This window comes from Ranitomeya variabilis, chromosome 5, assembly GCF_051348905.1.
Source record: "Ranitomeya variabilis isolate aRanVar5 chromosome 5, aRanVar5.hap1, whole genome shotgun sequence".
Lineage (NCBI taxonomy): Eukaryota > Metazoa > Chordata > Amphibia > Anura > Dendrobatidae > Ranitomeya > Ranitomeya variabilis.
In genome coordinates, this window is record NC_135236.1 from 123,077,386 (window position 1) to 123,091,566 (window position 14,181).

Genomic DNA, 14,181 nt, shown 5'->3' on the forward strand with positions numbered 1-14,181 from the left:
TTAAAATAATCTAAAAAAAAAAATAATAAAACCAAATAAAAAGTCACGTACACGTGGGAAATTTTGTTAAGAACAAAACTAACTAAGGCTACTTTCACACTAGCGTCGGGAACAACCCGTCGCCGTGCGTCGGGCCGACGTTCCCGACGCTAGCGTGGTCTCCGCCGCACAACGGGGGCAGCGGATGCATTTTTCCCACGCATCCGCTGCCCCATTGTGAGGTGCGGGGAAGTGCGGGGAGGTGGGGGCGGAGTTCCGGCCGCACATGCGCGGTCGGAAAAAGCGGACCGTCGGGAGCAAAAAACGTTACATGTAACGTTTTTTCTCCCGACGGTCCGCTACCACACGCCCAAGCGTCGCAAAACGGACGCACCGTTTGGCAATGCGTCGCAAATGCGTCGCTAATGTTAGTCTATGACGAAAAAACGTATCCAGCAAGAACTTTTGCTGGATGCGTAGTTTCGGCAAAACGACGCATTTGCGACGTATTGCAGTTAACGCTAGTGTGAAAGTAGCCTTAGAGTTGGCAACCATAAGAGGTTCTCTTGCAAAAGACTCATATCAGGGTAGAAAATAGCCATGAAAACACTTAAGGCTTATTTACACACAGCATTTTTGCTGCTTTTTTTTTTTCAGTGCAGAAAAAAGACACAGCATTTTACAGTAGCAGCAAAATATATGAGATGCCTAAAATCTAATTCACATGGTGAATTTCTGCACTTGCATTTTTTTTTTTAGCTCTGGTGCGTATTCTCTTAGGACTTTTGCTGCACGTTTTTGACCCATTCAACTAAGTGGAGGAAAAAAAGCATGAAAAACTAAATAAACCACAAAATAAATGCACGTATTATGCGCAGCGGTTTTCCTGCCAACATTCTGCATGAAAAAAAACACTACAAAAAAGCACTGTGCGAACATACCCTTATAGACATGAGTGCCAGGAAGAGGCAGGAAAACTGCTTGTTAGATGGTCTCATGTCACTATCTGGCAGCATCCAGACTGTAGAGAGGAGGAAAGTACTGACTACTTCCACTGATCACAGGTCAACGTTCGGGGTTCGTACCGGACACTCTGAGCATGGACTTTTCCTGGAAGTCCATTTTACAGTCAGGAGAGAGAATTTTCCAGCTCCAAATTTCAGGGATGGGGTTCATGTTCAAGTTTGGGTACAATTCTAGTACCCAAACCAAATTTTGAACTAAAGTTTGGTCGAACCCGATGAACCCGAACTTCCACTTGGCCGCTCATAAGTAGTCAACGGCCCTAGTAGAGGCATTTAGGAAGTCAATTTAGAGGGGTTTTTCAGTTTCTTTCAGCAGCGGGACAGACGTACAGTATCGTCAAATTTCTTCCATGCATAATTTTATTTCATGTGAGGGATGAACACTCAAAAAAACCTGAGTGTGTACATGAGCATAACATACAGCAGTGAAATTAGATTGTGAGCTCTATGGGGGATACGAACTGATGTAAGCGATTCAAGGAGTGAGAAATCACAGAAGTTAGGTAATCAACGCATCTAAAACATTACTGCTACAGTTTTTTGGGTTGTTTTTATTATCTAACGACAATCCATGTACGTGGCGTATGCAGGCGCTTTGAAAATCAAAGGGGAAACAGAAATGTTATAAACTTATAAATGTGATCATTTTGTGCTGTGATTTTCAGCAACCACAACCAACATCACTGCTTAACAAGCGTACACAGCACGCGTCTATTCTTATATATAGGACAGGTGCACAATACTTGCTGGCTGTGCACAAGAGCAGGCAAGCAGCCGGAGGACACGATGGGGTCAGATGCCGAAGTGAGAAGTGCTGGAAAACAGGTGTAATGTCGCCAAGAACTTCATAAAAGGCAGGTTCTTAGACCTGAAGTGCTTACTCTTAGTTTGTGCAGACGACCAAAACAAGATCGCACTCAAACCAATGTTATTTTATGGCGCCATGCACATGTCTGTTTTTTTCCTCAAACCGAGTCTGTCCGTGGAAAAAAAAATTGCAGCAAGCTCGATTTGCATCTGTAAATCAGGTTGCACTCGACCATGCAAGTCAATGAGCCCGTCAAAAAAATCACAAGGCACTCGGATGACATCTGATTGCAGTCCAATTTTCACGGACTGACAGAATGGAGAAGATGGAGAAATTTTGATTTTACACCTTCTCCACATCGAAGAAAATCAGATCACACTGTTATCATACTCTGATCAGAGTATGATTAACATAATCTGACCGATTTTTTCGGATGAGAGAAAACACAGTCTCGCGATCCTAGACTAAGGACATGGTCACAAATTCACTATTTGGTGAGTTTTTTACCTCAGTATTTGTAAGCCAAAACCAGGAGTGGGTGATAAATGCAGAAGTGGTGACGTGTTTCTATTATACTTTTCTTCTGATTGTCCCACTCCTGGTTTTGGCTTACAAATACTAAGGGTACCGTCACACAGTGCCATTTTCATCGCTACGACGGCACGATCCGTGACGTCGCAGCGTCGTATGATTATCGCTCCAGCGTCGTAGACTGCGGTCACACGTTGCAATCACGGCGCTGGAGCGATGCCGAAGTCCCCGGGTAACCAGGGTAAACATCGGGTTACTAAGCGCAGGGCCGCGCTTAGTAACCCGATGTTTACCCTGGTTACCAGCGTGAACATAAAAAAAACAAACAGTACATACTTACATTCCGGTGTCTGTCCTCCGGCGTTCTGCTTCTCTGCACTGTGTAAGCACCATAGCCGGAAAGCAGAGCGGTGACGTCACCGATGTGCTCGCTTTCCGGCCAGCAGGCGCTCACAGTGCAGAGAAGCTGAGACGCCGGAGGACAGACACCGGAATGTAAGTATGTACTGTTTGTTTTTTTTACGTTTACGCCGGTAACCAGGGTAAACATCGGGTGACTAAGCGCGGCCCTGCACTTAGTTACCCGATGTTTACCCTGGTTACAAGCGAACACATCGCTGGATCGGTGTCACACACAACGATCCAGCGATGTCAGCGGGTGATCAAGCGACGAAAGAAAGTTCCAAACGATCTGCTACGACGTACGATTCTCAGCGTGATGTCTGATCGCAGTAGCGTGTCAGACACAGCGATATCGTAACGACATCGCTAGAACGTCACGAATCGTGCCGTCGTAGCGATGAAAATTTCACTGTGTGACAGTACAATAAGGTAAAAAACTGACCAAATCCTGATTGTGTGAATGTGGCCTAAGAAAGATTAACTACCGTAAGTAGAAGTCTGTGTTGCGTCACATCACCTCTAATACTAAGGATGCCTTTACTCATAAGGGCTCCTTCTCACTTGCGAGCAACTTGGATGAGTCTCGCATGTTTAAAACCCAGCTCTGCACCCGGCACTCAGATCGGAGCGTGCGGCCGCATAGGAATAAATGCAGCCGCACACTCCGCTCCTCTGTGCCAGGTGCAGTGCCAGGTATTGCCGTGCGAGACTCATCCGAGTCTCGCGCCAGTGCGTAGAAGCCCTTACACCACCCTAAAGATTACACCATGTTCCAAATTATTATGCAAATGATATTTTTCTTGGATTTTCCTAAATGGTCGGTGCAAATGACAGTCAGTCTAATAAAAGTCATCACCCGTTAGAGTATACATCGAATTTTATTAAAGCAACCTCCCAATGATAACAGTATAATCTCCAAAATGAATAAAAACTCAAAATGCGCTGTCCCAAATTATTAGGCACAGTAGAATTTCTAAACATTTGATATGTGTTGGGCTGGGTGCCCACGTTGCGTTTTTTATGCGTTTCTGCCGCGTTTTTGGCTGCAGCGGAAAGGCATAAAAAAAGCTTAAAATCTGCATTCCCATCCAATCCTATGGGATTCCGCAGTTGCTGTGCCCATGCTGCAGATTTTCCCATTGCGGAATCGCATAGCGGTAAAATCCGCAGCATGTTAATTATTTCTGCGGAATCGCGGCGATTCCGCAGCCATAGGATTGCATTGAAACGCTCACTTTACGCATGTGGCTATGCCCACATGCGTAAAGTGAGCGCTTCATATGCGGATTGTACCCGGGTCTGGAGGAGAGGAGACTCTTCTTCAGGCCCTTGGGAACCATATTTCTGTAAAAAAAAGAATTAAAATAAAAAATAGGGATATACTTACCTTCTGATGGCCCCCGGAGTCCTCCCGGCTCTCAGCGGTGCACACGGCGGCTTCCGTTCCCAGGGATGCATTGCGCGAAGGACGTCGCGGTCACGCAACCGTAACGTCACAAAGGTCCTTCGCGCATAGCATCCCTGGGAACGGAACATACTGGGAACGCCGCTGAGGAGATCGGGGGCCGTTGGAAGGTGAGAATAACCATATTTTTTATTTTTTTTAACATTCTATATTTTACTATTGATGCTGCATAGGCGGCATCAATAGTAAAAAGTTGATCACACTTGTCAAGCACTATGCTTAACAACTGTGACCAACCTGTCAATCACTTTTCCAAGCGATGCTTCAAATCGTTTGGAAAACGCAAGCATTCTGCAAGCTAAAAACGCTTGCAAAATGCTTGTGTTTTGCGGGAAAACACATGCGAATTCCGCATGCGTTTTACCCGCGGCAGGGAGTTGCAGAAATGCTGCGGACATTTCTGCAGCAATTCTGCAACGTGGGCACAAAGCCTTAAAGAACTGAAAATGCTCATTTGTTGAATTTGCAGCATGAGGCCACATTCATAGTAACATAGTAACATAGTTAGTAAGGCCGAAAATAGACATTTGTCCATCCAGTTCAGCCTATATTCCATCATAATAAATCCCCAGATCTACGTCCTTCTACAGAACCTAATAATTGTAAGATACAATATTGTTCTGCTCCAGGAAGACATCCAGGCCTCTCTTGAACCCCTCGACTGAGTTCGCCATCACCACCTCCTCAGGCAAGCAATTCCAGATTCTCACTGCCCTAACAGTAAAGAATCCTCTTCTATGTTAGTGGAAAAACCTTCTCTCCTCCAAACGCAAAGAATGCCCACCTGGGGCCCGTCAACTTCCTGGGTATAAACAGATCCTCAGCGAGATATTTGTATTGTCCCCTTATATACTTATACATGGTTATTAGATCGCCCCTCAGTCGTCTTTTTTCTAGACTAAATAATCCTAATTTCGCTAATCTATCTGGGTATTGTAGTTCTCCCATCCCCTTTATTAATTTTGTTGTCCTCCTTTGTACTCTCTCTAGTTCCATTATATCCTTCCTGAGCACCGGTGCCCAAAACTGGACACAGTACTCCATGTGCGGTACAGAGGCAGTATAATGCTCTTATCATGTGTATCCAGACCTCTTTTAATGCACCCCATGATCCTGTTTGCCTTGGCAGCTGCTGCCTGGCACTGGCTGCTCCGGGTAAGTTTATCATTAACTAGGATCCCCAAGTCCTTCTCCATGTCAGATTTACCCAGTAGTTTCCCATTCAGCGTGTAATGGTGATATTGATTCCTTCTTCCCATGTGTATAACCTTACATTTATCATTGTTAAACCTCATCTGCCACCTTTCAGCCCAAGTTTCCAACTTATCCAGATCCATCTGTAGCAGAATACTATCTTCTCTTGTATTAACTGCTTTACATAGTTCTGTATCATCTGCAAATATCAATATTTTACTGTGTAAACCTTCTACCAGATCATTAATGAATATGTTGAAGAGAACAGGTCCCAATACCGACCCCTGCGGTACCCCACTGGTCACAGCGACCCAGTTAGAGAATATACCATTTATAACCACCCTCTGCTTTCTATCACTAAGCCAGTTACTAACCCATTTACACACATTTTCCCCCAGACCAAACATTCTCATTTTGTGTACCAACCTCTTGTGCGGCACGGTACAAAAAAGCTATTTAACTCCAAAACATCCTAGCAGGCCAAGTTACATGTTAACATATGAACCCTTCTTTGATATCACCTTCACAATTCTTGCATCCATTAAACTTGTGAGTTTTTGGAGAGTTTCTGCTTGTATTTATTTGCATGAAGTCAGAATAGCCTCCCAGAGCTGCTTTTTTAATGTGAACTGCCTCCCACCCGCATAGATCTTTTGCTTGATAATACTCCAAAGGTTCTCTATAGGGTTGAGGTCAGGGGAAGATGGTGGCCACACCAAGAGTTTATCTCCTTTTATGTCTATAGCAGCCAATGACTCAGAGGTATTCTTTGCAGCATGAGATGGTGCATTGTCATGCATGAAGATGATTTTGTTCCTGAAGGCACGTTTCTGCTTTTTATACCATGGAAGAAAGTTGTCAGTCAGAAACTCTATATACAGTGCCTAGCGAAAGTATTCGGCCCCCTGAAACTTTTCAACCTTTTCCCACATATCATGCTTCAAACATAAAGATACCAAATGTAAATTTTTGGTGAAGAATCAACAAGTGGAACACAATTGTGAAGTTGAACGAAATTTATTGGTTATTCTAAATTTTTGTGGAAAATCAAAAACTGAAAAGTGGGGCGTGCAATATTATTTTGCCCCTTTAACCTAATACTTTGTTGCGCCACCTTTTGCTGCGATTACAGCTGCAAGTCTCTTGGGGTATGTCTCTATCAGTTTTGTACATTGAGAGACAAAATTCTAGCCCATTCTTCCTTGGCAAACAGCTCGAGCTCAGTGAGGCTTGATGGAGAACGTTTGTGAACAGCAATTTTCAGCTCTTTCCACAGATTCTCAAATAGATTGAGGTCTGGACTTTGACTGGGTCATTCTAACACCTGGATACATTTATTTGTGAACCATTCCATTGTAGATTTTGCTTTATGTTTGGGATCATTGTCTTGTTGGAAGACAAATCTCCATCCCAGTCTCAGGTCTTATGCAGAGTCCAACAGGTTTTCTTCAAGAATGGTCCTGTATTTGGCTCCATCCATCTTCCCATCAATTTTAACCATCTTCCCTGTCCCTGCTGAAGAAAAGCAGGCCCAAACCATGATGTTGCTACCACCATGTTTGACAGTGGGGATGGTGTGTTCAGAGTGATGAGCCGTGTTGCCTTTAGGCCAAACATATCGTTTGGCATTGTTGCCAAAAAGTTCGATTTTGGTTTCATCTGACCAGAGTACCTTCTTCCACATGTTTGGTGTGTCTCCCAGGTGGCTTGTTGCAAACTTTAAACGACACTTTTTATGGATATCTTTGAGAAATGGCCTTCTTCTTGCCACTCTTCCATAAAGGCCAGATTTGTGCAGTGTCCTATGGACAGACTGTCCCACCACCTCTGCAGTTCATCCAGAGTGATTATGGGCCTCTTGGCTGCATCTCTGATCAGTCTTCTCCTTGTTTAAGATAGAAGTTTAGAGGGACGGCCGGGTCTTGTTAGATTTGCAGTGGTATGATACTCCTTCCATTTCAATATGATCGCTTGCACTGTGCTCCTTGGGATGTTTAAAGTTTTGGAAATCATTTTGTATCCAAATCCGGTTTTAAACTTCTCCACAACAGTATCACGGACCTGCCTGTTGTGTTCCTTGGTCTTCATGATGCTCTCTGTGCTTCAAACAGAACCCTGAGACTATCAAAGAGCAGGTGGATTTATACGGAGACTTGATTACACACAGGTGGATTATATTTATCATCATTAGGCATTTAGGACTCCATTGTATCATTCACAGATCCACAATGAACTTCTGGAGTGAGTTTGCTGCACTGAAAGTATAGGGGCCGAATAATATTGCACGCCCCATTTTGCAGTTTTTGATTTTCCACAAAAATTTAAAAATAACCAATAAATTTCATTCAATTTCACAACTGTGTTCCACTTGTTGTTGATTCTTCACCAAAAATTTACATTTGGTTTCTTTATGTTTGAAGCATGATATGTGGGAAAAGGCTGAAAAGTTCCAGGGAGCCGAATACTTTCGCAAGGCACTGTACTTTGCAGAGGTCATTTTCACACCTTCAGGAACCTTAAAGGGCCCTACCAGCTGTTTCCCCATGATTCCGGCCCAAAACATGACTCCTCCACTTCCTTGCTGACGTCGCAGCCTTGTTGGGACGTGGCCATCCACCAACCATCCACTACTCCATCCATCTGGACCATCCAGGGTTGCTCGACACTCATCAGTAAACAAGACTGCTTGAAAATTAGTCTTCATGTATGTCTGGGCCCACTGCAACCGTTTCGGCTTGTGAACACTGTTTAGGGGTGGCCAAATAGTAGGTTTATGAACCTAAGCAAGCCTTTGAATTATCCTACACCTTGAGGTTCGAGGGACTCCAGAAGCACCAGCAGCTTCAAATACCTGTCTGCTGGTTTGTAATGGCTTTTTAGCAGCCGCTCTCTTAATCCGATGAACTTGCCTGGCAGAAACCTTCCTCATTATGCCTTTATCAGCAAGAACACGTCTGTGCTCAGATTCAGCCACAAATCTCTTAACAGGACGATGATCACGCTTTTCGGGAAATATCTAATGATTTCATCCCTTAACCAAGGCATTGCACTATTTGATGCTTTTCGGCAGCAGAGAGATCCTTTTTCTTTCCCATGTTACTTGAAAACTGTGGCCTGCTTAATAATGTGGAACATCATTTTTAAGCAGTTTTCCTTTAATTAGAATCACCTGGAAAACTAATTATCACATGTGTTTAAGATTGATTTCAGTGATCCATTGAGCCCTGAGACACAATACCATCCACGAGTTTATTTGAAAAACAAAACAATTAAATCTTTATGACACATAAATCCAATTTGCATAATAATTTGGAACACGGTGTAGACTAAGTTGCCTGACCCTCAGCTAGCTGACAACATTCGGGCAGCCATTTAATGCGCAGATAAGATGTGATTCATAAAGGATTGTGCAAAAACTTGTGAAAATCAGATCACGCTGACCGGAAAATGGATCTGACAATCCTCAGAATTATCCTCGGTCGCTGGACAATAAAGATATGAAGACCCTGAGGAGATATCTTTGTGAATCACTGGCAAATGAAGGAGAAGTAGCACAAAAGTGTATTATGACATTCGGATAGGACACTGATCGGGCCCTGGGCTAACGGGGGACCTCGGGCCATGCATGCACAATAGTTCCTAACTGAAATGAATGAGTGTTTTGGAAAATATCAAGTGTTCTGCCAGAAATTAGATCAGTATCTAATAGTTATATCCTATGACAGATGCCCATACACACACTAAATACATTTCTTAGAATTAGGGTAATAAGGGGAAGAATATCTCTGTGTATTATAGGGCCAGCAAAATGTTGTGATTTTATCATTTCTCATCCATGCTGATATGAGACAGCTTTCTTACATTTGCTGTTTTCCCATGGAGCATCCCTTTAATAAAAGGGGTATTCCCACAACTCAAAGTTACCCCCTACCTTAGATCGCTAGCAATCAAATTAGCATGTGGTAAAGGAAGAAGCTGCCACACTGCCTCATTCACTGGAATAGAAAGGTGCTGAAGACCCCTGTACAGCTGGTGCCCAGGGGCTGCTGTGCACGGGAAGACTAAAGGGGACGGGGGGCTAAATCAGCGCCGCAGCTCATGTACAATGAGCATCACGGACTCGGCTGTGCGTGACCATACAGATCGCAGGAATAGAGGCCCTTTGTCTGATAACTAACCACAAGTACAGTGTATAAGGAGAAGACCCAGCTGATCCTGGAACAAGGAGCAGACTATTGCTCATTCATAGACAAAGGGGGCACCACTATGAATGCAGTGAGGGACCGCCACTGACAAATACAATTGGGTAAATCAGCATTGTCTTCATTATAGGTGTAAACTGATAAAATGAATAAAGGGTTGTTTCCAAAATGAGAGACACTTGATGAGACTGTCGGCACGTGACTGCAAGAATGCAAATCGCATCCATATTGTCACCTAATAGAAGGGGAATCTTGATACTATGTGCACCGCACACTGTCACGATTCAGCAGACCGCAGGCACATAGAGTGACGGCAGCGTTTTCTTTCAGGGCTCGCTCACACTGGCGAGTAGGCAGCGTATAAGTCAGACGAGTGCTATCAGATGTTTCCTCGGATAGCACTCGCTTCAGTGTTACACTATTGAGCAGTGACAACTGGCGTTTATTTTTCCATGTCGAGTCGGCATGCGAGAAAAAAAACGCTCCATGCTGTGATTGGCAGCATATATCGGACAGTGCGCACCCATACATGTCTATGGGTGCGTGCAAAACAATGGGATCACAGTAAAATGACACTTGGATTACACTCTCAGCAGAGCTGAGGGTCATTTGCATATTGCATCCGATTCTCTCACATGAGACATCATCGGATGCTACTCACCAGTGAGCCCTAAAGGGAATCTACCCCCTAAACTATCAATATGGGATGTAGGTCATAGGTAGCTGATACCTTGATATCTGTAATCCGATGTCTAATGCCAGAAAAATCCACATTTTTCTGAATATGTAAATGAGCTGTTAAGATCTATGGGCCGGACATAGATCTCCAAGAGAATCGGCTGCCAGAGAATTTTGGGCATTACCAGTATGAGACATGTAGATCATGAGAGCAGACTGTCAGTCATTACATGACTCACACTGGTAACTCCCCTTTCATTTTAAATAATCTCTGCAGGCAGAGTCTCAGAGAGACAGATCTAGGTCCGGCCCATAGTCCTGAACAGCAAAATTTACATAATAAAGAAAATGTGGATTTCTCTGGAATAAGGATCCAATTGCAGATATCACGGTATCATGTTATTCAGTTTTCTAGGACCTACTGTACATGGCAATATAGACGGCTTAGGAGGGTTGATCCTACTGACAGATTCCCTTTGAAGTATCCTCACTTCACCAGATAGGGGAGAACTTACTGATTGCTGTAGGTCCGACTGCTAGGACCCCCAGCAATACTGATATCAGGGCTCTGCAGAGTCCTGTATTGAAGGAAACAGAGGTGCCGTGCACATGCATAATTTTCCCTCCTTTCATTGTCTATGGGACTGCCGGATAAAGCTGATTTCATCACTTGTCTATTTCCAGCAGTCTCATAGACAATGAATGGAGGGAAGATCATGCATGCGAACCTCTCCTTCATTCAAGACAGGAGCCCTGATCTCAATATTGCTGGGGGTTCCAGTGGACAGATACCAAGCAATAAGAAGTTTAACCCCTATCCAATGAATATTTTTGGAATAACCCACTAAAGGGGTTTTCCATTTATAAATTTATTTAACCCCTTGGCTTGCGGTAGCTAAAAATAATAAAATCACTGTTACTTACCCTCCCAAGCCCAAGTGCTAGCTCTACGCCATTGGTCCCGGTGACTATCTACAGACTGCATTGGTGACATCCCGACCACAGCGCGTGTGACCGTGTTACTCAGCTACACCGATGTAGATGCAACAAGCTGCTAAGCCAAATGATTGGCTGCAGCGCTCCCGTGCGCTGTAGTTATGATGTCATGGCTGCAGTCTGAGCAGCGGCAGAGAGCCAGCACTGGAGCAGAGTAGGGCGAGTAAAGCTGATTATCCAACTTGTAAAGGGAATCTGTCAGTACAGTAGGGAGGACACAGCAGGTACACAAAGCACATCTCTAGGGCTCGGTCACACTGGAGTATGTTCTCTCATGAGAGACAATGGGGACGATTATGCTAATGACACTCGGTCAGAGTTTGTACCGAGTGTCATCTGAGTGTGATCCAGTTCTCTCGCAGCACAGGTGCGGAGAAGATGGAGAACTTGATTTCTCCATTGGGACTGCACTCTAATGACATCCGAGTGCAGTCCGATGTTCCACACACACCTACAGACTTGTATGCCGTGCATGAGCCGAATATGAGAGCCACTCGCAGCATAACGAACCGACATGAGAAAATAACCGCTGATCTGCACTGCCCCATAGCACAACACTGACCCAATAAAACATGTGCTAGCGCTTGTCGAGTTATGCGCCAGTGTGATCCCTTAGTGTTCACATCGCGGCAACCGTTCAGCAGAAATTGAAGTTTAATCAAACATGCTAATTAGGGTGCGAACTGGGAGTGGCCAAGAGACTCAGTTTATCACTCCGTCCCCTGATTCTGCATACCCCTCCTACCTGACTGGCGTCTGTCAGCAATGACTTGTCCAGAGTGTCCATCACTGTCTGCAGTGAGAGCGCAGGCAAGTCTGAGTCTTGGGCAGACGGCTCCCTGAGCACAAGCTGCGGGGGTACAGATGGTACACAAGCTGCGGGGGTACAGAGGGTACACAAGCTGCGGGGGTACAGAGCGTACACAAGCTGCGGGGGGTACAGAGCGTACACAAGCTGCCGGGGTACAGAGCGTACACAAGCTGCGGGGGTACAGAGGGTACACAAGCTGCGAGGGTACACAAGCTGCGGGGGTACAGAGCGCACACAAGTTGCGGGGGTACAGAGGGTACACAAGCTGCGGGGGTACAGAGGGTACACAAGCTGCGGGGGTACAGGGCGCACACAAGCTGCGGGGGTACAGAGGGTACACAAGCTGGGGGGGTACAGAGGGTACACAAGCTGCGGGGGTACAGAGGGTACACAAGCTGCGAGGGTACAGAGGGTACACAAGCTGGGGGGGTACAGAGGGTACACAAGCTGCGGGGGTACAGAGGGTACACAAGCTGCGGGGGTACAGAGGGTACACAAGCTGTGGGGGTACAGAGGGTACACAAGCTGCGGGGGTACAGGGCGCACACAAGCTGCGGGGGTACAGAGGGTACACAAGCTGGGGGGGTACAGAGGGTACACAAGCTGCGGGGGTACAGAGGGTACACAAGCTGCGGGGGTACAGGGCGCACACAAGCTGCGGGGGTACAGAGGGTACACAAGCTGGGGGGGTACAGAGGGTACACAAGCTGCGGGGGTACAGAGGGTACACAAGCTGCGGGGGTTAGAGCCCCTAAGTACAGTGTTGTGCACCACCACCTGTAAATGTCATGGCGGCTCCGGCCCTGACGGCTGCAGACAGGAGTTGCGCCCAAGGTTTATGTGATTACAAAGCAGCAGCGACACTTAGAAGTCATTTTGAAGCATGAGGGGAGACAAGAAGTGCGCCCCCCCCCCCCCCATGACCTGGTGTCACTCTGCCCAGCAGTCAGGGCTGGGTACTGCACGGTGAAGTTCTGGAGGGCGCCCCCTGCTAATAAGTGCACAGATACAGCATTACAGGCAATGGAGTGTAGCAGACAGGAATACATTATGGGCAGCACAGGCACATGTGTGCCCACAGCATCGTGTGCCCCACAGCATCGTGTGCCCGGACTGCACGGACATGCCATCTGCCGGCCACACACAGGCCCACCCGTGCCCTGCCTGTCCTTCGTGTCCCCCTCGCCACCATCCAGTCCCCCTGCTCCCTCCTGTCACCTGCACGTTACACGTATACTCCGAGTCGTCCAGCAGCCTCACGGTGCACACACACGGGAGATCCAGACTGCGGTTGCTTCCGCTCATTAAGCGACTTAACATCATCCCGAAACCGGGCACACAACGGGCACACACCCGCTCCGGGTCACAGTGCGCCCGCCGGGCTGTGCTGCAGACACAGCCCGCCCCCTATAATTTGGCCAACCAATCATAACCGCAGAATAAGTGAATGATGGCTAAGTAGCCAATAGGAGTAGAGAATCTCCTAAGAAAGAAGCACTCTCCGCTAATTGGTGAAAGGGGCGGTCAGGGGGCGTGTCTCAGCATCCCCATCATCACTACAATAATTGCTGGTACCCAGAGAGGACGGTGACACTGATGGAGCCGCTGGTGGAGCGCGGTGCGCGGCCAGGCCGGGCCATGCATCGTGTTCAGTCTGTACACCAGGAGTCACCCGTGTTACCTCACGTCTCATTGTGTTTGCAGCATTACAGTAAAACGCTATGTATGTGGGTCTGCGTTTTGGCATTGAGACCTGCACCAAGGCAGCCCTATTGCCATGCTGCCCCACGCATGGCCTTCTTCACAGCTACCAGCCGGGCTTTAAATGGTGCACCCCCCCATCCCCAAACTGGGGAAGGGGAGAAGCAGGGGTGGAGGGTGTACCTGCCGAAACGTGTCCCCCTGTATAAGTCATGCCTGAGGCGGGGGAGGACATGGAGACCAGGGGCACCATAGCCCACACAATCCGACGGCCATCAGCCCATGGGGTACACACATCGTAGGGTCTCAATGGGGGCGACCATCTAACCTGGGGGGGGGGGGCAGACCTTTTTTCTGCCAAGGGCCATTTGGATATTTACACCATCCTA

The 14,181-nt window shown here is 46.5% G+C and overlaps 1 protein-coding gene across 4 annotated transcripts in view; it reads right to left on the reverse strand.

Moving 5' to 3' along the window:
* Positions 1 to 13,487, reverse strand: part of FRMD5 (FERM domain containing 5) — a 101,107-nt gene extending 87,620 nt beyond the window's left edge. For all 4 annotated transcript variants that reach the window (XR_013215605.1, XR_013215607.1, XR_013215606.1 and 1 more), the window contains exon 1: positions 13,310 to 13,487. Coding sequence is in view for 1 of the 4 variants with exons in the window: in XM_077263177.1 (XP_077119292.1) it covers positions 13,310 to 13,414 (105 nt within the window). In the remaining 3 variants the exon portion in view is untranslated. The remainder of the gene's footprint in view (positions 1 to 13,309) is intronic.
* Positions 13,488 to 14,181: the final 694 nt, after the last annotated feature.